Source organism: Podarcis tiliguerta (genome assembly GCF_965153285.1).
Source record: "Podarcis tiliguerta genome assembly, chromosome: 17".
Classification (NCBI taxonomy): Eukaryota; Metazoa; Chordata; class Lepidosauria; order Squamata; family Lacertidae; genus Podarcis; species Podarcis tiliguerta.
In genome coordinates, this window is record NC_139550.1 from 30,825,247 (window position 1) to 30,849,235 (window position 23,989).

Sequence of the window (23,989 nt, forward strand, 5' to 3'; positions counted from 1 at the left end):
TCTTTGGTGCTTTGTTTTGTTTTTTCAGGCAGTGGTTAGGACGGTGGGAGGCATGATATTCCAGCTTTCAGGACAGACATCTGTTATGAAGTACACCAAAAAATCCAGCTTTTGCTACGGTAGCCTTCACCTGAAAAGGAAGCTCAATTTTGTCCTGGGGGAACGCAAGCACACTGCATTCCCAGCAAGTTGAGTTGCAACACCTCCTGCTAAATCCTTGGGTTGCTCTCGCCTGCACATCAGCCTCCACTATCATTTGTACATTTAAAGCAAACAAAAGAACATTGGGCTCCTTCTAGAAGTGTAAAGGTAAAGGGACCCCTGACCATTGGTCCAGTCGTGGCCGACTCTGGGGTTGCGGCTCTCATCTCGCGTTATTGGCCGAGGGAGCCAGTGTACAGTCATGTGGCCAGCATGACTAAGCCGCTTCTGGTGAACCAGAGCAGCTCACGGAAACGGCGTTTACCTTCCCGCCGGAGCGGTACCTATTTATCTACTTGCCCTTTGACATGCTTTCTAACTGCTAGGTTGGCAGGAGTAGGGACTGAGCAACCGGAGCTCACCCCGTCGCAGGGATTCGAACCGCCAACCTTCTGACCGGCAAGCCCTAGGCTCTGTGGTTTAACCCACAGCACCACCCGTGTCCCTTAACTATGCAAGGTACGATCACCTAAAATGTCACTCCTTTTTTTGCAACGAATCAGTCGTCTGTGGTTCTCACCAAATGAGCCCAAAGGGTATGCCAACCTTTTTCTTCCCATCCTACCTGTAAAGCGAAATAATTTTTTGGAAGTCATTTCCCTGGCATTTAGGATGCCTTCTTCTTGGCTGGCACCATTTGAAAACTTTTAACGCCCACTCACTGCCAGGAAGTCCGGATTAGCAATCTTTGTCTTTAAGTGCATCTTGAACATAAAAAGTGATGCATTTCACCTTATCAACAGGGAATCTTTGGAGTCCCTAAGGATATATAATTCTTTCCACATTTCCTGTTCCTCAACCCACCCTGTTGGCTTGGGGGGGTGGGGTGGGAATCAGCTGTCTCTTCTCGTTATCTGTGCTCATTCCCTCTTTCCACTGTTTTTCAGCCCCAAAACTCAGATCCTCCTTCCCTCACTATCTGTAGCCACTCACTGCAAAAACTGGGCTTTTATTCTCAGCTGTTACCCCAAAGTTTCCTCCTGGCTCTCTTCTGGTTCTTACCTAACAACTTTCCCAAAGCCAGAGTCACAAATACCGTGTGGGGTGCTAGCTGGGGGGGGGGGGGTTGCCCTGGGTGAAGCCTCCAGAGGGGTACCATTGAGGCTCCCAGCCTGTGTGCGCGCATGTCCTGGTTTTTGGGTGTAAAAATGGCGTCATGGGTGAATTTTGCCAAATTGGCAAAATGTCAGGGAATACCTGGATGTATGGCAATGCGATGGAAAAAGCAATGGAAACAGCTCAAAGTGCATAACATCACTATTTTTGCAGGTGTCAGGAATTTTTATATGGCAACCCTATGTGGGCGGGGTGTGTGTGTACCAAACTGGGTCTTTTACCTGAATGAAATAAAGCCTAGATTTGCCTCTGCCAAAACTCTCCAAAATTGCTACCCAAACTCCCTTCTCCTTTTCTGAATCCCTTGTTTCAAAACAAGCAGATCCTTCAGTCTAATCTTCCCTGTTCTCTCATTCAGCCAACATCACCCCCCCCGCCACCCTACCCCCCCCCCCCATTTCTCTTTCCTTACCTTTTCTGTGTTTTCAGGCATGTTTTTGGAACAATTGGTTTTTAACTCTTTCCTCTGTTCAAACATCTTTGGTAAGTATGTTACTTCCCTTTTTGATACAATAAAAATTGACATTTGATCTTTCTGTTGCCCTTGCGGTGCTGAATTCTGGAGTTTATCCAGGCCTCCACGATAAAAAGATACCAAAATATTACAGACAGATTCGTGATGAAGGTTAAAGGTTATCAAGGGCCATAATGGCTATGTTCAGAGGCCATGTACTGCACTCTCGGGGCCTGCTTATGAGAAAGAGGAGAGCTTATTTACATGAACAGGGATGTGATAAGTGAAGCAGGTGAATCCATTCATCATCTCTCAACCTTCCCATTTAGCACCCTTTGAAGTACCCTTTTAGCAGCATGCTGATTTTTTTGTTGATTTTTAAAATTTGCACTGACATGCCTTTTCACCTACGGTTAGTTTTAAAATATTTAGAAATCCTGCACAATAGTGGTTAAACAAAAAGGCATTTTAGCATACATTTTCAAAAATGGACTATTTTTAAATCCCCCAGTGTTCAATTACCATAAAAATGCTTTTAGCTTGTTTGGTGTTGCTGTTTATTTTAAAGGGGAAAGGTTAAATTGCAAAACATTGCCTCCCTAAAAAGTGCTCCAGCAGTGCAAATTAAAAAGCAACAGAGATTGTATTGCAAAGTGAATTTGCTCTTCCCCACCCAGACGGGTGTCAAATATCCACTAGTGTGAATGAAATATAATGAGATGTACACAGAGGCGAGAAAGAAAAGGAAAAAACCTAACTCTCCTCCACAATTAAGTGTGGAAAATAAATTACACCCCTGCCAAAGTCTCACAGTGATAAGGGAGTGCTAAGAACCATTGGTTTGGTCTCTCACCCAGTAACAGGCAGAGGGTTCTATATGTGATGGCTTAAGAGGAAGCAAGAGAGAACAAGAGCACACATCTCTACATGCTTGATTTAGGCATGTGCAAAATAATCCCCTTTTGACAGTCCTCCTCTGCTTGGCTTTTCGAAGAGGACATTTCCATCATCCACTGTGGGACAAAGGACCTTGCGGGAGCATGTCCCTGTCCCATTCTGCTGTTGCAATATGAAAGGGTTCAAGGAACAAGGTAAAAAGGTAAAGGACCCCTGGACAGTTAAGTCCAATAAACGAGACTATGGGGTTGCGGTGCTCATCTCACTTTCAGGCCGAGGGAGCCAGCATCTGTCCATGGACAGCTTTCCGGGTCATGTGGCCAGCATGACTAAACTGCTTCTGGCACAATGGAACACCGTGACGGAAACCAGAGCACACAGAAATGCTGTTTACTTTCCCACTGCAGCGGTACCTATTTATCTACTTGCACTGGTGTGCTTTCGAACTGCTAGGTTGGCAGGAGCTGGGACAGAGTAACAGGAGCTCACCCCGTTGTGGGGATTCGAACCGCTAAACTTCCAACTGGCAAGCCCAAGAGACTCAGCGGTTAGACCACAGCACCACCTGCGTCCCCTGGTTCGTGGAATAAGAGGGGGTCAAAAGGAGTCCATAGTCCTTTCACCCCTGCTTTATTTTTTAACCACAATTGCCCCATTTAAAGACAAATCACTAATTTTAACATTACCTCCTGTCCCCATTAGCAGGGAGTCACCGCAGTTACAAATTTCTGAGCAAAGGCCTTTGTAGTGGAAAGCTCACATTTCTGCAGATATTCTCCTATTCTCTCTCAGTGTCTAGAAATGGTTGCTGGCGCTTCTGGCTTTTAAAGTAATTTGTGCATGGGAGAAAAAAAAGTAACACAGGTTGTGTGTGAACCCAAACAACAGTTCTATTCTGAGCTGCCTTAGCAAAGCGCTTCCTTCACTGTTCTGTTTTATTTCTGCTAAGATAATCAGACAAGGACAAGATGCTATTTTCTGCTTTTGCTGTAAACATCCCAAAGTCATGGGGTTCCCATTAAATGTTCTGGGCCAGCAATGCTAACTCCTGCAGGACCCAGGAGGCCCTCTCCAGATATGAAAGCATCCCTTCAGAATTATGCCAAGACATGGAAGGACCTCTCCAATTGGACATTGAGGTACTATTATAATAACAGACCCACCCTTGGAGTACCATATTTTTCCGCCTATAAGACGCCCCTTTGTATAAGACCTCCCCTATTTTGGGGGACTCAAATTTAAGAAAATGGGGAGAGATGGCAAAGAGTTGCTGAGCTTTCTTTTGCAGAGGATTGCCCAGAGTTGAGCTTTTTTGGGGGGTGTGGATTACCCAGAGTTGCTAAACCTTTTTTTTTGGGGGGGGGGGTTGCTGAAAATTCCTCACCCGCTCACATCGCTAAATCCGCTGTCTGTCCCATAACTGACAGAAGCTGCAAATCTCACACCCAACTGCCGGAGCATCAGCCAATCAACACCACTGATTGACGCAGCAACCAATAACAGCCGTTGACAGCCGTGGCAGCAGCCAATCAAATGTCCACCCTATGCACTATCCATGTATAAGACGGTACCCACTTCTTAGGAAAAAACCTAGTCTTATACACAGAAAAGTACGGTATTTGCTGTCCACGTTCCCGACACACGAGTAACCCCCTTCTGGGGCTTTGCCATTAGCCTCCTTCCCTATTACACTTTCACAATTCAAGCGTTCTTAACAGCGAGATTTCTTCTTCCCTCCACCCATTTCCAGTGCATAATAACTTCATATCAGCCCAGTTTTCCCAACGCAGCAAAACATCAGCTGCCCACCTGGGCTGTGGCTTGGATGCTCATTAAAAACAGCAGAGAGCCTTGTGGCACCTGTACACATTTATTATGGGATAGACTACAACCCATGAGAAGGGTTCATCAAGAAGTGTGATCTCGAGTTACAGGCAAATGCATAGACACACTTTGTTGTTTCTAATGCAAAAAGCTGGCACAGTTACTGCTCTGGAAACCATGAAAGCACTGAAGTGCCATGGATGGTCTAGTGTGATTACAGAGCCCACAGTGGGCCAATAGGTTTGCATGGCAGCTTCAATGATGAAAGCTCCTTGTACTCTTTTCTTCTTTTCAAATTGCCTGTGCTACTGCAAGACACCAGGTACTCCCAGCACTCGCTTGTGGGATTTCCTGTGGCTCACTTATCTTTGGGCTCAACTCCTCCATCACTCTCTTCTTTCACTAGCTTGTTGGCCAGATGGTTTGCAGAAGCCCACGCACAATTGCAAAACCAACCCACGGTCTGCAAACAAGGCCCCACTGAGAACCAGCTACGCCTTTGCCGTGCACCTGGGCACCAAACCCACACTGCTATTGGGAAACCTTGTCTGTAAGCTGGATCTTCCACCTTGGGATTCAAGCTCTTCCCATTGTAACTGTCAGCCCTCCTGCCCTATGTTGTTTTGTTTTGTTCCTGGACAGCAGAGTACCAAGGCGGTACTTGGGAATGCTTTGCGTAACACATGCCTCTTCCCTGTTACATTTTTTTGTTTCACACTCCTCCTCCTCTCTTGGCTTCCTTGTTTGCAAATGCCTCTCCTCAAAACAGCTCCTCAGCTTATTTTTCTAGGCCCCTGAATGCCCCATCCTTGGCATGGCAGCACTTGTGATTCGGAAACATTGGTGCAGGGAGGGCTAAAAGGCTGCCCTAGAAATATAGCCACAATCAGCACCTGGAAAATACAGACAGCCGAAGTTAAGTGTTTGCATTTGATAAATGTTTGGATTCAGAGCCATTGAGTTTTGTCAATGGCAGCAGAAAGGGTGTTTGTGGTGGTTAGAAAAACAAGTCTGTCAAAACAGAGAAGGAACAGGGATTAGGGGACAACAGCAGCCCTGTCCCAAGGGTGTCCTAAAATTTCAAAGCACAAAGCAAACTCTGTCCATATCCGTGGGTTCTTGCTAACAATGAGGACCTAAAACTTGACCAGTTCAAAAATGGAAAGTTGGGTTCTCTGGATTCACTAGGCTCTTGGATTAGTTCCTGTATTCTGAAGCTTATGACACAACTGTAGCTAGTACAGATTCCTAGGTGACTTGAGTGTGAACAAATGACACAACCCTATTCATTAATAAGATCAGAATCAGTCTCTTTGGATTTTGTTTAATGGCATTATAAATAAAATGTTTACAAACTTCTCCACCAAGGAGCAAGACATACAGAAATCAAATCTCAGCTGCCTACCATTGGCCTGGCCATAGCACAAACGTAGCATTTACCATGTCCAGAATATCTGGCCTGGAGCAAGGTAAGAGGAGTGAAACTCTGATCCAGAGAGAAGGATATTTCTTAAACATGAGAACGTGACATTTTGAATCCGAACTGTTGCAGCTTTGGTTATAAGGAAGCAACTGAACTCTAGCACTTGGCTCCTTTTGTCTTCCACTGTTAGGAAAGAGCACCAACCTTTAATTTTTATTTTTTTTAAAAAAGGTCTTTGGGTGGTTATGTGAAGGGGGTTACTGAGCAAGGGAGAGAAACAGTGGGAAGTTTCACCTGTTGGATTGGTCCAGTGCCTGTACGAATCTAAGAAAACCAAAAAGGAGAAACTTGGAACCAAATCAGCACCACTTACACAAATCTGTTTGTTTTAGCTCATTTTGCTTTTGCAAAAAATGATGCTAAACTGAGCAAGGAAAAAAAATACTCAGTCCAAATCAAGGGAGTCCATACAGAAATATCGTCTGGATTAATCCTATGTGTTTGAATGAAATGCTCCCCATTGCTTTCAAGTAAATCTGGATTTACTCTCTCCAGTAGTAAAAACACAAGAGCATTTTGCCATTGCCCTCGATCCTCAAATCATGCCCTATTAAAGAAAGCAGAATACACCCATTTCTCCCAAATACACTTTGCTCTGCCACTATGGGCAGGGGCTAATCACTACTCCCCCAGGAGAAGGCTGTTCATTCCTATAAGAGTGAGATCAAAGTCTAAACTCAACTCAAGCCTGCAGCGGTGATTTTCCTTCGCTACCGCTTGCTTGGGAAGGTGGGGGAGAGGCACTGACGAAGGTGAGGGATGCTCAGAGTTCATTCATCCTCTTAACGAACAAATGCACACACAGCCCCTCCCCCTTGGCATTTTGGGGGCGGAAGGAGGGGAACAGAACTCCTCTGCTCACTCTAGAAGGCACTGCTGTGATCAAGTGTGCGTGCAAATACTAGCCCCTGCCTCGAAAAGGGTATAGCAAGAGGCATGTGAAATAGGGAAGGGTCTTTGGCCCATGCTGCAAGTGAGGAAGCTGAGGGTCCCAGAAGGCAGATGGCAGAAGGCCATCACTTGGTGACCAGCTACATAAAAACCGGCAGTCAGGATCTCCTGGGAAGGGGCTGGAGGGAAGAGATGAGAAAGTATGGGGTCAGGACTCCTGGGTTTCAGCCCAAGCACTGGGTGGACATATCAAGCTCTTAGTGCAAGAGGATGTGTTCACCTCCAAAAGTGAGGAAGCGAACCCAGGTGTCCTAGGTTTCAGCCCCCTAACTCAACCTCAGAGACCACTGCCTCTCTCTTCTCCCCACCCTCTCCAGTCAGGAATGGGAACAAGAACTTGGTCCTGTCATTCTTGTTGATTCATGAACAAATAGCTGACAACTCTACGTGGTTGGTAGCCACAAAGGGGAGTGTCAAAAACAGATCAGGAGAAAGGGAGAAACCTAAGATTCTGGGCTGAGCCCAGCTGTCAAGACAGAAGACAACACAAAATCCACAGTGGGTGGGCCTCCAACTGCAACCATACCCAGAGTTTCAAATCTGGCTATTCTCTGTGGAAGTCAAAGGCCCATGAGAGCAAAAGCAAATCTTCGGTTCATTAGGGAAGAGGATCTGCAGATGGTCTCACAGCTGGGGTGCTTCATCGAGAAAGCTGTGCACTGCAAGGCTTCCTGAGGGTGGGGCACAGCTCTGAGCTGCACAAATGTGGGAGCCAGATCACTCCCACCGCCAGCTCCCACAGAGATGTCTCCTTCCTCTTGAAGTGTCCGACTGGCCCACATCCTGGAATGACACGGGAGGGTACTCCAAGTCTCAGCGTTGGCCTCCCAGAACAGAGCAAGCAGCCTGTCATTCTGCTTGGCGGCAACCCTGGGGGATGCAAGGCTCAGTAGTTCCCTCCCGCGAATGGTCCCTGCAGTTTTTCAGGTGGTCCGTTCCAGCGGGGGCTTCCCTTTCTAGGCTTCAGTCTTCCGCAAACTCAGTCTGCTGAAGGAGTTTCTGGCAGGAGGAAACAAGCACAGCGCAAGACTCAGAAGAAGAAAAAGCATGTTCTGTAACTGGGGATTGGGAGGGAACGATAACAGCAGGGCAAATGGCTTCATCCTGAAGGTTCAGGCAGATAAGAAGACAGTACACATTTACTGTCCAAATCTAAGTCATCCTGAAAGGATAAAAGCCACACTAGTAAAGCCCGAAGCACAGCTTCCAAAAAACTGCCACCTTTATAAAAGGTGCAGAGCAAGCTGCCTATGCAAGCTCAAAAACCACCGGTCCACTTAGTTCAGTATTGTCTAAACCACTGAAGAGTCAAAGCCCCAAGGTATTTACACTTTAGAATTGGAGTAGGGTGGGCAGACAGGTGGTCCTCCAGATAAATGATGTTGGAATCTAACTCCCATGTCAAAACCAGCATAGCCAATGGTCAAGGATGACATGAGCTATAGTCCAGCAGCTTCTAAGGGCAGAGCCACTGGTTAGCAAAACCTGCTAGGCTGAAACTATGCACATGAAGGAAGTGTCTGCACCGGCTATGTGCCGCAGTGCAGTATACTTGGGGGATGGGGAACGGCCCTTCAGAACTGGTGTACAGGATTGTGGGGACCCCAGAGGTTTTTTCCACTGTGCTGGTGAGCAGATGGCCCTGGGCTCTGCCTTAAGAGGCTGGTTGGGGTGCCCTTCTGGTGCCTTCCAACTCTCTGACCAGGGGCTGTGAGCAAGGACCGGGACCAAAACTTCCTTTTCCTAACAAACAAAAACGACATAAATGGGATAAAGGAATAAAACCAACATTTAGCAGAAATTACAGATGGACTTCCAGGTTCAGGAAGGAACATGTCCTTTAAAAAAAATATGAAATGAAATGTATGGAGCTCATGCTGTAGTCTGTGTTTTCTTTCCAGACCTCCGGGCAAAATCCCAACAGGAGCTTCCTGCCCTGGGGAGCAGCACAAGGGCTTGGGAAGGCGCTTCCAGTCGATGGTGCCATGTCTGCAGAGAAACCCTAGTAGTCCTTTCTAGGCTTCTCATAAAGATCTTTGCTGAAGGGGGAAAGACAGAGGCCAAAAGGACAAGTAGGTGGCCAGTGGAATCCTGGCAGCTGTCACCACCAAAGTTGCCTGTGTGGTCTGATCGAAGCATCTTCGATCTGAGTCTCTGCTCACAGCCTTTTTCGGAATATGCGCAACAAGGTTTCCCTCACCTGTGTGCAGAATGGGGGGCCAGAGGGGTGTAGAGTTGAGGGATCTTGCGGTTGAGAAGCGGGTGCAGGGCTTCCTTGAGGCGCTGGTAATTCCTCTCCAGCTCTCGGAGAAACTCCCGCTGGTCTGGTCCAATCAGCGTCTTGTTCTTGCGAAGGGCGTCTTCACACCTAAAAAAAGAGGAGTTTGGATTTGGATTTGATATCCCGCTTTATCACTACCCGAATGAGTCTCAAAGGGCTAACATTCTCCTTTCCCTTCCTCCCCCACAACCAACACTCTGTGAGGTGAGTGGGGCTGAGAGACTTCAGAGATGTATGACTAGCCCAAGGTCACCCAGCAGCTGCATGTGGAGGAGCGGGGAAGCGAATCCAGTTCACCAGATTACGAGTCCACTGCTCTTAACCACTACACCACACTGGCAGTGAGTAAGAGGTTCGTGGTGGAACCAGCTCAGGGCTGACTTTAAGAAGTTGTCACTCACTCCAGGCACAGACTCCAGGCATAAAGTGCTGAAAAGCAGACCATCTAAATTTCCTTAGTTTAAAGAGAAGCACAACCAGGAATTAGAACTGTCAATCCTCTGGACAGAGGGGAGCTAGGTCTGTTCTCTGGCACAAGAAACCCCAGGACCATTCAGCCTCCTCAGATGATTCTTAAACTGCTATCCTATGAGAGTAAGTCCCTCTGAACTCAATGGAACTTGCCTGAGTAGATATGCAGACAAGTGAACCATTAATAAACTATAAATAACATCTTCATGGTATTTTTAAGCATTTAGAGGCTTAAAAATTACAGGATATTCTCTGAAGGCACCACCTTCTTAAAAAAGAGTGGTCATTCTTATTAGCAGCTATTAAACTGCTCTGGAAGTGGTTGCAGGGGGCAGAATATACATTATCAGTATATTGAGTAATGTTGAGTATGCTGGCAGTTAAAACATCCTCATTTTGTCAAGCTTCATGCTTTAAGGTGCTGGTGAAACCTCCATATTGATTTCTACTGATGATGTGTTGTGGTTTTCTTGTTGGACTGACTGATTTTAATGTTTTTAAATGATTTTCTGGATTCTTGTATTTTGTTATTCTGTTAAGATGCCTTGGGGCATTTCAGGTGAAGGGCAGGATACTAGTCTAATGAGAAATATAATATAGGCAGCCGGCAGGTGCTTTCCGCAGTCTCCCCCTGCATTTACAATTAAGGAATAGGCAGCTTCATGAAAAACAATCCTACTTTCCCACCCCCCTCGCTCAACAAGAATTGCACCAAGATCATGCAGCTGGATGCCTCGGTTGGTTACAGTGCGACGCTGATAACGCCAAGGTTGCAGGTTTGATCCCCATAAGGGACAGCAGCATATTCCTGCATTGAAGGGGGTTGGACTAGATGATCCTCAGGGTCCCTTCCAACTCTATGATTCTGTGAATACTAGTGGGACTTGTCACAGATCAAAGTAGAGAACGAAACAGGAGCAAAGCCCCTTCCTGTTCAATGGCTGATGTGTGGGAATGGGATAGGAAGTAATTTTTAGCCTAGCCCTCCATTTTCAAAGCATTCAGCATAAATTTAGACATTCAAATCTCCTGGAAAGAAGGTAAGCTAAATTTCCAACAGAAACTTCACATCCAACAAGATTCAAATTGCGACAGGAAGCTCTTGGCAGGGTGTTTAATTAAACACAGCAGGATGCCAGACATCAGCAGCCACAACAAAACGTACTAATAAGCAACCTCAATTCTCCGAAAAGGCACTTGAAGCAGAGCAAGATTGAGTGGATATAGCCATGTAAGGGCATTACAGGCGGAAAAGGATTTCAAGCTGCAGATTCAGGGCAGGTGTGCTGTGCGGTACCTCTTGGTGAAGTCCTTGAAGCAGAGCCTCAGCTTATTGTGGTGTCGGTAGAGCTTGGGGTCTTCGGGGATCTCAGCCAAAAATACTTGCGCCACCTCCAGAGGTCCCTGGAACACAAGGGGCTTGGGGTCAAGGAGAAGTCCTCCTACTGCCCTCCACATTGATTCTGACTCAGTAACTCACTCTTAGCTATCACAATGGCACCAAGGGTCTCCATCCTGCTTTCAGGCTCCCTTCCCCTACCCTCTACTTCCGTGTTAACCTGAACTCCTTACCCCCATCAGACCCTGAATTAATTTCTGTTCTCACCCAACACCTGTGATCTGCTGACTCCACAGTCCACTTTGGCTGGAAGCTTCCCTTTCCCCCCAAATCGATCACTTATTCCCATTCCGTGGGCAACTACCTGGTTGACTATGGTGCCAACACATCCTTGCAGCACCATCTGCAACATCTTGGCATCAGGTGGATCTTGGTGGGTGGCAAAGGCCAGCTCCTGGGTCTTCTTCTGCATGTCCTCTATGGCCACCTCTATGGGAATGAGAATAATCTGGGGAGAAGAGACCAAACAACAGAAACACAGCTGAAGCGTCAGGAGATGGGCATGTGCCATTCATATAAAACTCCAAGCAATACATTCTGGGCCCAATCTAAATTCTGCATTAAAAAAAAAGGCTCAGTTCTGCAAACTGCAAAAATTAAGCAAATCGAGTATATATACTGTACAGTGGTACCTCGGGTTACATACACTTCAGGTTACATATGCTTCAGGTTACAGACTCTGCTAACCCAGAAATAGTACCTCGGGTTAATAACTTTGCTTCAGGATGAGAACAGAAATCATGCTCCGGTGGCGCGGCAGCAGCGGGAGGCCCCATTAGCTAAAGTGGTGCTTCAGGTTAAGAACAGTTTCAGATTAAGAATGGACCTCCGGAACGAATTAAGTACTTAACCCAAGGTACCACTGTAAATGCAAGTCCCACCTAGCAAATGCAATACGTTCCCAGGAATTTGAGCATTCACATAATAAGAGCATTATGGGAACTTTTCTAATCTGTGATCTCTCTACCCCTCCCTACCGTGGCTTCTTCTTAAAATGGCTGCAGTCAACTAGCAAGAGAAAGACAAAGGAAAAACTGATTTGTCCAATCTCTCCTGATTTTGATTTGTCCAATTTTGCTCTCCATTGGCTCCCTTCATGCAGTGACAAACCTTGGGGTCTCAAATTTCAGCAGTGCTCCGTGCGATGCCAAAATTCAGGGGCCCCACTTCCTCTTGCCTTCCATTCTACATCATAATTGCAGCACCCCCTGTGGCACCCCTGAACCCAGTGTGACTGAACTGGTCGCGCTCCCCTAAATCCGCCTCTGCTCCATGGTTTCTGCCTGGAAATGGCAGGCGCCAACCAGGAAAGCATAAACGAGCAAGGCAGATAGCGAACTCTGGCTGTTCAGATATCTGAATCAGCCATGCACGTAGCGAGGTCTGGGCATGATTCATTGTGTTTCGATAAGTGAATTTTGCATAATGAGCAAGCAGATCGTGGGACTTGCATGTATGCTTAGAAAGTTGAGGTCATTTTAATCTGTTTTATATTTTTATATGCTTTAAAGTATAGTTACGATTTCTTCTTTATTTCACTGTTTTATCTTTTGTAAACTGCTTTGAGGTTGTTGTCTTAGTAATATAATCTTTATTAAGAGTAACATGAAACATTATGAACAACAAATAATGGTATTCGTCACCAGAAACAAAACAAAAGTCAGTCATAATATTTATATGGCAGAAAATAATAGCAGCGTGTTAAGTTAAAGAACTATGCTTTGGGGTTTGTCTGTTTGTTTGTTTTACTATCAAGTGGTGAATAAATTCCATGAAATATAAACAAACAAGTAAGTAACTAAGCAAGCAAGCAAGCATGGCTTCTCTTTTATAATTTATTCTGCAATGTTTATTATTTATTTTGAGTTTTGTCAGTCTCACAAGGGGAGTGGGGAGAGACATTTTAGCAGAAATGCTGGACCCCACCCCACTGGAAAACATGTCACAGTTTTTTCTGGTTTCTGAGATTGCGGAATGCATTGCTTACAAGCTCAAGGACTCAAAATGTGCTTTTGAATTTTTTTGAGATTCTTGCTTAGCTGAATTTTTTCACTACTGTCAGGGAACTGCCATCAGCTCAGAGGCGAGAGGTGGAAGGGCAGTTGTGTTACAGGGAACCTCCGAAGATCTTGTGAAGCAGTTCCAGTGGGGAGGAGGTGCAGCGACCAGGAGATGCTAGGGAGAATCTCAACACGGAGCCTGAGCAAAGCGGAGGGGAGGGAAGTACGGTACCCCTTTGCCAGCACCCAGTCTGCGCAGTAGGTTTCGGCGCAGAGAGGGGAGGAGAAGGAAGGCGGGTCACATGGCTGTTATTCTGGGGGAGGTACAAGGACTGGCTACTCCCAGATTCTGCTAGCGACTAATCCAGACATGAACTTGCGACACTCTGCACTGTAAATAGTTTGCACTAATAATAAAGCTGGAAAAGACAGGTTGGAGTCCTGCCTGTTTGCTCTCGAGCAACCACACCACCACCTGACAACTACACTATTTTTTTATTTTTGAGAATTGTAGCCCCCGCGGCCCTGCTCCCCATTCTCATATGCCTCCACCCACTCACCATCCCCACCCCAGAGTACCTCCTCCTTGTGGATGACATTGATGCGGGTCTTGATGTAGGGGAAAGCGTGGGAGGTGGTGAGCAGAGTCTTGCGCTTGAACTGCTCGTGCAGGTCGCCGTGCGCTCGCCCGTCCAGCGTGAAGGGAGTACAGAACATGAAAGTGCGCAGGTTGTAGTTCTTGTCAAAGTACGTGACACGATCCTTCAGCTCATACGTGTCGAAGAACGGCTCCACGTAAGTCAACTGGATGTAGGCCTGCGGCAAGGAAGACAACAAGGCGGCAGGGGCAGTCAGTAGAAAGCTGGGGCAGCACCACCTCATTCTCCTCTGCCACACAAGGGGTCTGCTTGTCCTGACTGTCATCTAAGCTACCAAACACACCGGGGCCAACGGACTATGGGAGAAAGCATCTCTTGGCGCTGCAAAGGCTGGACTACAGATAAAAATGACCTTAGCAGACTGCGGTAATAAAATGCCTTTACCTGCTGCCAAAACTATTGCTATGGCATGGGTCACGCCATAATTTCAGCTTCCTATGAACAAACCAAGGGTTATGGAAGTAGTGGGGAAATAAGATCCTATTTTAATTGTGATATACGGGGCAGGGAGAAGGAAGGTGGCCATTTAGCCTAGAAGGAATAAAAGGTAAAGGTACCCCTGCCCGTACGGGCCAGTCTTGACAGACTCTAGGGTTGTGCACCCATCTCACTTAAGAGGCCGGGGGCCAGCGCTGTCCGAAGACACTTCCGGGTCACGTGGCCAGCGTGACATCGCTGCTCTGGTGAGCCAGAGCCGCACACGGAAACGCCGTTTACCTTCCCGCTAGTAAGCGGTCCCTATTTATCTACTTGCACCCGAGAGTGCTTTCGAACTGCTAGGTTGGCAGGCGCTGGGACCGAACAGCGGGAGCGCACCCCACCGCGGGGATTCAAACCGCCGACCTTTCAATCGGCAAGCCCTAGGCGCTGAGGCTTTAACCCACAGCGCCACCCGCGTCCCAGCTAGAAGGAATAGCATGCTTCAAATCTTCTAGAGATCTCTTTCCTTGCTGAACATGAGACACAATCCCAGACCACATGGGGCAGAAGTCCCCCTCCTCGCTATAGTTATTCCAGCCCAACAAAATATGCAGACTAGTCCCTCAGCAGTGTCTGGCTTGCTAATGCAAGGCACTCCCAACACATGATAAAGAGCGAAACTACCTTGTTAGGATCCAGCTTGGCTTTGTCCACAGGGTTGGAACCTTTGATGATTTCTACCATTTCATGCCCAAAGCGCTCAGTGTAAAACTCCTGCAAAGGGGAAAGGATACAGGGGAGTTCTTCAGAGCATGACAAAAGGGACAGAGGTGAACATTTGGGCTTCTCCAGCCATTGAGACCAAGGAAAATTCCTTGCAGCTATCGTGGAGAGAGGCTTATTCTGTGCTTGCTTCTGAAGGGCAAACCAGAATTACCGTATTTTTTGCTCTATAAGACACACCAGACCATAAGACGCACCTAGTTTTTGGAGGAGGAAAACAAGAAAAAAAACATTCTTAATCCCAGAAGCCTCTTCAGGGCAGTGGGATAAAGGCTCCCCCTGCCCTGAAGAGGCTTCGCGCAGCTAAGCCAAAAGCTAGAACGGCAAGAGGGATCACTGCGCAGCGATCCCTCTTGCTGTTCTGCCTTCTGGCTTAGCCGCGCAGCCTGCATTTGCTCCATAAGATGCACACACATTTCCCCTTACTTTTTAGGAGGGAAAAAGTGCGTCTTATAGAGCGAAAAATACGGTATGTGTGTTTTATTAAGTGTGCACTAGCCAATTTGGGTATAAAGAAGGGGTAGGTAGGAGTCCTTTTTCCTATCAAAGCGAGTGCATGGCAGAAAGCCCACCTCTTTCCCTTCCCAGCTCAGACCCAGGCTGGGTGTGAGAAATAACTTAAAGCATCTGAGTGTGGCAAGCAAGGCTTTCAGTTTCCATGCCACATCCCGATGCTCAGTTTGATATACAAAGGAGACCCTACTGCAACTGTGCTTTTGTCAAATAGGGAAGGATGCCTTTAAGAGACATATGCTCTCCTTGGTCCTCAGAGTAAATGGTGGGAAAAGCCCCGAGGACACGACGATCTGCATGGACAGGTGCCATGAATCAGCCCTGAGAAAGCAGGCAGCCGCCTCCATCAGAACTGACTCCAAAGCCTCTTCCCTTTGGCTCTGCTTTGACTACAGCTGAGAGACACCTTTGCCAAAAGCCACAGCTGCCGTGGCTAAAGCGAGGGAGCTTTTGGGAAGATGGGTTGTGAAGGGAAGGGGTTGCGCGTGTGTAGGAGTGAGTGTGAGTCTTGCTTGTTGTAAGCCACAGCTTCCTCCCTCCTTCAACACTGCTTTAGCCAAGTTAACTGCTGTACCATTCTTGGCAAGACAAGGAGAAGAGACAGGTTGAATCCATGCAAATACAGAGGTCAAACATTAGTGGAACATCCCATCCCAACTAAGTGTAAACTCTTGCAGGTAGCTGAGAGTAAAGGCTATTATTTCACATAGGATGGAATCCCCACATGGAAATGTAACTGAGCTGAGTGCACCTTTCCTTGGCTCCCCTGGCTTTCATTGCCTCCCTCAGTGTCTAATTTGTGTGCCTCTGGGCAGCAGAATCTATCTTTTTTGCTTGTTATCGTGTAGACCACCATGTACTCTGATAATGTGATCTAAACAACAACTTGTGGGTTCCCTGCACGTAGAATATCTGAGCTGCATACATGTGCTTGAAAGCCAAGCCTAGCAGCATCTTCTCAGCACATTTATGCCAGGTATTTTTGACCTGTCCATCTCCTACATCGTCCCCACTTCCCCCAAGGAAAATGTTGCATTACTTCTCTATTAGCCTTTTGGTGCCTGTTATTATGATGATTATGTTATTATTAGGCTGTCTGTCATTATGCGTTTTACAATGTTTTTATTATGTTTTATATAATTGATGTTCTGTAACATATTTTTAATGTACACCACCATGGGACCTTTTCATAAAGGGTGGTATATAAACTGAATAATAAATAATGATAATAAATAAAAATATTGATGAAGACATTCCTCTTTCAACAAGTCTTCCAAAATCTTTATCCTTGTTGGACTCTGTCCCAGATACAAATTGCTTTTGTGACTGTGTTTTAGACTGCTTTTATATTTATTGTTGTTGTTGTTGTTTTTATAAAAAAAGGTTTTATATGTGATTTATTTTTAAAAAGTGTTTTTATATGAAACTGTTGTATATGTAAATTGCTTCAGGATGCTTCATGAGAAGCACTTCAATGACGACATGAATGACCAAACCGACTCTCAACCTTCATGCTTGATCCATACCTTTTTTCAAGGATGTTTTAACTCTTACCTCAAGCCGGTGAGAGATCTCAGCCAGCTTGGTGATGGAGGGTTCCTTGTAAACAAACTCTTGTTCATCCAAATCCCCAAACTTGCAGCCATAAAAACCAACACGGAAATACGTTCCAAACATTCTCTTAAGTGATCTGCATGGTAAGAGTTAACCGTGACAACAAATCAGGCAGGTAACTTGAATGCTGACTCTAAAGCCCCAGTAAGCACGGCTTACTAAATCAACCACCAAAATACCTGCCCTATTCCCAACCACTTCTCTCCCTGGAGGCTTCCATATGCACTATGGGTGAATCTGGTGCTTGAGATCCAGGAAGCCTACGTTCATGTTCCCACTGTCATTGAGTCCATAAAGAACCAACTCAATCACCACTGGGTTCACAATTTGCTTTAGTGATCTTTGCCTGGGGTTAAATCACAAAATCTGCACCAGTGACCCCACCTGAAATACAGTTGCTACAGTTCTAGAATCTCCCCTGAAGCCTCCACCTCAATTCCTGTACAGTGGTACCTCGGGTTACAGACGCTTCAGGTTACAGACGCTTCAGGTTACAGACTCTGTTAACCCAGAAATAGTACCTCGGGTTAAGAACTTTGCTTCAGGATGAGAACAGAAATCATGCTCCGAAGGCACGGCAGCAGCGGGAGGCCCCATTAGCTAAAGTGGTGCTTCAGGTTAAGAACAGTTTCAGGTTAAGAACGGACCTCCGGAACTAATTAAGCACTTAACCCGAGGTACCACTGTAAGGAGCAAGTAGTTCTCCTTAATACACACACAAATGAACCAGACCACTGCTCCCCAAGACAAAATTTCAAGAAGGGCACTCCAACTTACCAAATCAGGCCAGCAGGACCACAAGCAGATGGCAAAGTTGAAAGAGAAGCAAAATAAGAAAAAAGAAGTTAGAAAGAGTATGTCAGCTACTGGAACACAGCAACTGTCCAAAGGGGGTGGGTAAGCTGGACTGTTTCCATTTATTTTTTTGTTCTACAAAGTTCAAAATACCACCTCATCCCTAACAGCTGCTGCAATCCCTACAACTGTGTGCAGAAAATTCTCTCCAGAGATCTCTCAGTTGTACTGCAGAATTATCATTACCTGCCTTGTGCTATTTTCTCCCCTCTCCCACCATACTCCCTGTCCAAATTGGTCTGACAGGTCTCTGAGACATTTCAAGCAGTATCTGGGAAGAACCAAAACCTGCCCCCAGGAGCACAACCTGATATACCACAACAGATGGTTATACTGCCATGGCTAGTACCCACAATAGCGCTGGTGATGAGTGGCACACCCTTCTATACTGATACATGCAATGCCCGAAGAAGTTGTGCTGACTCCTCTGGGTCTGGAAGAAGTAGGTGCAATTAAACAAAAGCATTCCCTCTCACAACTACAGTCATCAAGGCATTGCTGCCAGATCAGGGCTACAGCCACAGCAATGGTTAGGAGGACCTTGCTTCCATTTCTGCCCTAGAAATGACTGCCTGCACACAGCCCAAAACTGAACGAAACTGCCCCCTCCACAGCATCATCTGTATTTCAAACACGCTCTGAGCATCTGCTTGACATTTATGGAACCACTTCTCCTGAAAATTCATCAGAGTCCTTTAAGAACAGGCCCGTCTTACCCATAGAGGCTAGTGGGGAGGGGCACCAAGGAACCAAGTTCTGGGGGGCGCCAGGCAAGAGTCCGGGGAACACTGAATGAGCGTGCTGAGCAAGGGTGCATGCACGGCTCCCGCCAAGTGTCGGCTCGGTTTTTTCCCTTTTAGCCTGAAGGCGCCAAATTCTGCGGGGCACCAGAAGGATAAAAGGGAAAAAACGGAGCCAATGCTCGGCACACACGCCCTCCCTCACTCGCTTGCCGCAGGCCCGCTCGCTCGGTGTGCTGCCTGCCATGGCCACTGTGGCACGAAGCAGCCAGCTGAGCTGGGTGGCCCTGCATCCAACCTCATTCCCCACCGGAGGAGCCGCCCTCCAGCTGCTCTCCGCCTCCTCCAGCCCTAAAAAAAAGTTGACAACTCTGGGAAAGGGGGCGGGGCGCCAGATATGCTTAAGACGGCCCTGTTTAAGAAGCACTTGGTGACTGAGCTGGAGCTGTTTAAATCACTTCTATTTTAATGTTTCTGAGATATTCTATTACCTACCTCGAGCTTTCAGGGCAGTGGCTGGAGGACACCAATAAGTGGTGTCTTGGGGCCTCCTCCAAAGCAGGTGGCTGGCTTAGGGACCCACAGACACTCTCATGCCTCCACTCCCACATCCAAATACCAGCACCTTTCACCCCTGAACTCCTCTCCATGCATAGCACTTTCTCTCTCTCTCCCTGGAAAGTGCAGGGAGATCTGGGTTTGGAAGGCTTTGGCAGCCTACGAAGATCTTATGCAGACTTGTCTGCTAAATTGCATGGTGTGCACATGGGAAACTGCATTAATGATGCACAGTATGCAACAGACCCCCACATAACTAGAACTAGACCCAGCTGCCTTAAGGCCACTTCCTGGCCCCTCTGCCACAGCCTAAATTGAGGCTGTTCCTGATCCCCCGATTCCTTGCCAAGCAAAGGCAGCAGTGGGCTTTAGAATGGTGCCTTCCATTTTCAGAACCACTTTGGATATTACAGAGCGCGACATAAATGTTCCATATTAAGAGTGTGTCTGCTCTACACAGTGGTCATATAGAGTAGCTTCACTGGGGTCCAAAATGAAAGCAAAGACGACTTGCACGGTAGTTAAGGATGGACTAGCTTTCTCCACTATTCGTGCAACTCAATGTCGCCACGTGATAACATGCATTTTCAGAGCACAGGTAGGATAAAGTTACTTCAAAACCAGTGCTTGGGGGGAAAGAGAAAGCTTGGGTAGATTTCCCCGTAATCTGTATGCACTAGAAAAGGAAGCTGTACTGGTCTCAGAGGTAGGCTGCGTCAGCTAATGTCTATGCCAAGTACACAGGCCTCAGTGCAGGCAAGATTTTAATCCAGTGGTTCGAAAAGCAAGTAGAGCAGAGGGACCAAGAGGTAGGTAGACAATTCAACCAAAAGGACAGAGATATAGCCAGGTGGCATCTGCCAGCTGTAAGTTACCCAGACTGAAAGAATGAAACAAAATTCGAAGCAAGCAGTGGCTTGGGATTAGCTCTCCAGAATGGCCCTGATCCCTAAAGACCTGGAAGATTTTGGTATGTGGAGTTAGCATCCCCATATGGACCACCTCCACTTCTCTTATCTGTCCCGTGACAGTAAGAAACAAAGTATTTATCTACTCGGCTCTTGTTCTGAGTCCCCACAACACCCAACAATGCAGTGTTTTTGTGATACTAAGAGGCTTAAAACAAGTGATGGTTCCCTTGTGGTCTATCTTTTCAATGGAAAATCAGTTTTGGGACAGGTAAAAGCTAACAAATACCAAACAGGTTAAGAACGTTAGGAACCTCTATTCCTAAAATACTTTGGATCCACTGTAGAGGTGCAGGCTACGATGTCAACACAGCACTTCACTGCCAAAAAAACCATTCCTTCCATTCTTTCACTCTGTGCATGCTTGTTTTGAGTGGGGTGTGTGGGTGCATACATCTGAACACACACAAAACTCAGGATTGGGGTGCTGCTCTTAGTAATAAGACATGCTGGTGTACAAGTGTAATATTTAAACCAGATGAAAGTTCAGTAAATGCACTAAATTTGCTTTGAGTATTTCAGTAGGCCAAGATAAGATTGCTAAATGAAAAATACTGAACTGTCTGGGAAGAGGCCTGCCTACTCAGAGAAGATAACGCTTTGGGACATTTTAATTTATATTTAAAAAGGCAAGAAAGGGATGTGGATAAAGAGTACCCCCCCCCCAACATACTACACTGGAACAATCCAAGCTGAATACTGGGAAGATTCAGGAGAGACAAAAGCAAGCACTTCCTCACACAGTATGTACTGTAGTTAAATCATGGCATTCACTCCCACAAAATGGGGAGTTGGCCACCAACGTACAAGGGCTTCAAAGGGGGATCTGACATATTCACAGGGAATAAGGACATCAATGTCACTAGACACGATGGCTATATATTATCTCTAGCATCGGAAGCTAGTATCTAGTCTCTTAATGACGGTCATTATGCCCTGCATGGGGGCCTTCTTGAGAGTGGCCCCAGCAGGCTTCCCTGTTCAGAACAGCTTTTAAGCACCTTGTTATTACCCAACTACGGGAGGGCTGAACTGAATGTGATTTGAGCCATTCTGTACTTTGAAGTCATACTTTGATGTCTCCTTACTACATATATGTTTACCGCCTCGGCTCTGGTAAAGAGAAGTGCACATTGTAAGTCTGGGTGTAAATTTTCAAACAAGCAAACAACTTTATTATTTACACTGCATTTTTTCAAGCTGCTTAAATGGATGGCACTTGGTGCTGGATCATTTATTAACTTTGCTTGACAAAGGATTGCAAAAGTAGAAGTCACAACGACCCTAACCTGTTACCTTAACAAAACCCGGTTATCCACTTGTGGATCTCATTATAGAGAAATATTTCTGAGCATACACTTCCAGACCCCCAAATCATATGGGATGCAGGGCAGGCCTCCGGGCAGAAGTCACCATCCCCAAGCAGCTGTTTTGAGAAATGGGGATGGGGAGAAGAGAATGGAAACGGCAGGGCAAGAAGAGTATGGCCAGGACAGCTCCTTTTCTCCACCCAACAACTGAAAGCAGTGAGTGAGCAGCAGGCACAGAGCTCTCCAGTTGCACACTATGCAAGGACCCACCAGCTGACAGAGGTGTCATAGAGACGCCACAGGAAGGGCCTCAGCAAAGCAGCAGGAAGAGGAGCATGGACAGCACCAGCTGCAGGATATGTGGAAGGGGACAAAGGCCAGGGGCACAAATCTGCAGGGTGAGCTGGACCAATGGGACGTGATGCTGGCTACCTGCCTGCCTCAGTCAGGTGTGTGTGGAAGGAATGCCACTCCCAACTATGATCTAAGGCAGCGGTTCTCAACCTGAGGGTCCCCAGATGTTGTTGGACTACAACTCCCATCATCCCTGAGCAATGGTCTTGCTAGCTAGGGGTGATGGGAGTTGTAGTTCAACAACACCAGGGGACCCACAGGTGGAGAAAGGCTGATCTAAGGCATTTATAGAGCTGTTTTCAGACCTCACAGAGCAGTTTAGATAAAAAATTAATTTTTTAAATGATAACTAATAAACATTATTTCATAAAACAGAGAAGGCAAACCACTGCTTATTGTTGTTGTTTATAAAAAGTTGCTTCTGCTTCTTTCCCTCTCCTCCCTGGGCAAGATGGAACACAGGAAGCTGCTTTATACTGAGTCAGACCACTGGCTCATCTAGCTCAGAAATGTCTGCACTGACCAGCAGGCAGGAGTCTCTCCCATCCATACCTGGAGATTCTGGGGATTAAACTTGCCACTTCTTGCTTGCAAGCCAGACACTCTATCACAGAGCTATGGTTCTGCATAAGCTCCTGGTGTGGCAACAGGAGAAGGAAAGGGCCACCAGTGGCAGCTGGAGGGCAGTTAGTTAATAATAAATAATAGGCAAGGGCAAAACATGCTGCCCTTTGCAAACCTGTGTCGTGGTGTGTTTCCTCTCCATTGGAAGACTGCCAGGATAGTGGGAGGACAAAGAAGCTTGCCAGCACAAGCTTTTTCAAAGGGGCTGAACCTCCAAGGAGGCACACACTTTTTTTTTTTTTTTTTGCTTGCTTTAGGTACTCTGCAGCACAGAAGCAGTTTAGGCTGTTCAATCTGAATCGCAAGATTCCTAGTTTCAAAGGATGGGCTTCTCTTGAATGGGGAGTTTGGCCACCTGTGCGTCTTGCTGAGAATCTGTAGTACAGGAAGCTGCCACTCAATAGACACACTCCAAAAGGACAAGAAAGCACCCTATACCAACTGCAGTCTTGGCACAAGGCTTGTGAAAATATGAATCACTTTAGTCATGGAACAAACTGACCGCTCCTAGCCTACACCAAACATATTAACTGGAGGGGGCCCAGAAAAGACAGAGAGGGCCTTTGGGGTCTCTGCAGACAGGGTCAAGTCCATTCTCTTGGGATTCTGTAGGATTCTGCCACACAGTGGTGCTCCTTTCCCAGACGCTAGGCCTTCATCTGCAATCTTCCTTATAGCAAAACAGATATGTCTCATAAAGTGAAAAAGTAAGACTGTTTTGCTGCTGCAAGATACAGCCTCCACACGTCCAGCAGGCCTTTTGTTAGAGTGGCCAGCCTCTAACATTTACAGCAAACATTATTCGTAAGAGAACTGTAGCGTGCAGGATAATGGCATAGATTTGGAACTATGATCCTGGGTGGGACCATGAAACCGCACTGTTTCTGTCTATTTTCCCTGAGGATTGCTGCCATTTTGAGGCACGCACGAACATTTGCCTTGCTCAGCCTGCACAAGGAAAGTTCAGGGTCTCCCACTCAGGTGTCATTATCATTGATTACATTTCCATATTCCCTTTCATCCAAAGATCACAGGGCAGCTCACAATATAGAAACACAAAAATATGTACTATAGCAACAAACAATAACCACCACCCCCTGACAACACAAACACACACACACACACACACACACACACACACACACACGAGTTTAAAAGTTGCAGTAACTGCACCAACAATGCCAGCTAGAGGAAGAGTTTGGCCGTAAGTGCACAGAGGAGAGTGGAGATTACGGAAGCAACATGCACACTCACACAAACACTGACACAGAAAATGTAAGACATGATGCAGCCTACCTCCCAGCCAGAGGCCTGATTGACAGGACGGAGAGGACAGGAAGGGAACAGAGAAAACAGGAAGAAGAAGGTGGTTATTTATTTGTTTTCAAAACTCAGCACCCGTCTTGTCACAAGCCGACCACAGGCTAGGCCCAGGCATAACCCTGAATGGCCACAGGCCGATCTGAACATAACAATTCCTGTTCTTGTGAGGCATCCCAACCACTGCCAATTTC

The 23,989-nt window shown here is 46.6% G+C and overlaps 1 protein-coding gene across 10 annotated transcripts in view; it reads right to left on the reverse strand.

Annotated features, from left to right (window-relative positions):
* Positions 1 to 5,800: 5,800 nt before the first annotated feature.
* The window catches only part of DOCK6 (dedicator of cytokinesis 6), a 95,381-nt gene continuing 77,192 nt past the window's right edge, over positions 5,801 to 23,989 (reverse strand). For 3 of the 10 annotated variants that reach the window (XM_083419240.1, XM_083419238.1, XM_083419236.1), the window contains 8 exons: positions 23,772 to 23,786; positions 17,007 to 17,132; positions 14,841 to 14,930; positions 13,657 to 13,893; positions 11,382 to 11,525; positions 10,976 to 11,082; positions 9,127 to 9,294; positions 5,801 to 7,925 (listed from right to left, as the gene is read on the reverse strand). In XM_083419240.1, coding sequence (XP_083275366.1) covers positions 7,883 to 7,925; positions 9,127 to 9,294; positions 10,976 to 11,082; positions 11,382 to 11,525; positions 13,657 to 13,893; positions 14,841 to 14,930; positions 17,007 to 17,132; positions 23,772 to 23,786 — 930 coding nt within the window. In that variant the 3' untranslated portion in view covers positions 5,801 to 7,882. Of the gene's footprint in view, positions 7,926 to 9,126; positions 9,295 to 10,975; positions 11,083 to 11,381; positions 11,526 to 13,656; positions 13,894 to 14,840; positions 14,931 to 17,006; positions 17,143 to 17,843; positions 23,787 to 23,989 lie in introns of all 10 variants that reach the window. The other 7 variants (XR_014506265.1, XR_014506266.1, XR_014506267.1 and 4 more) reach the window with 3 other exon arrangements.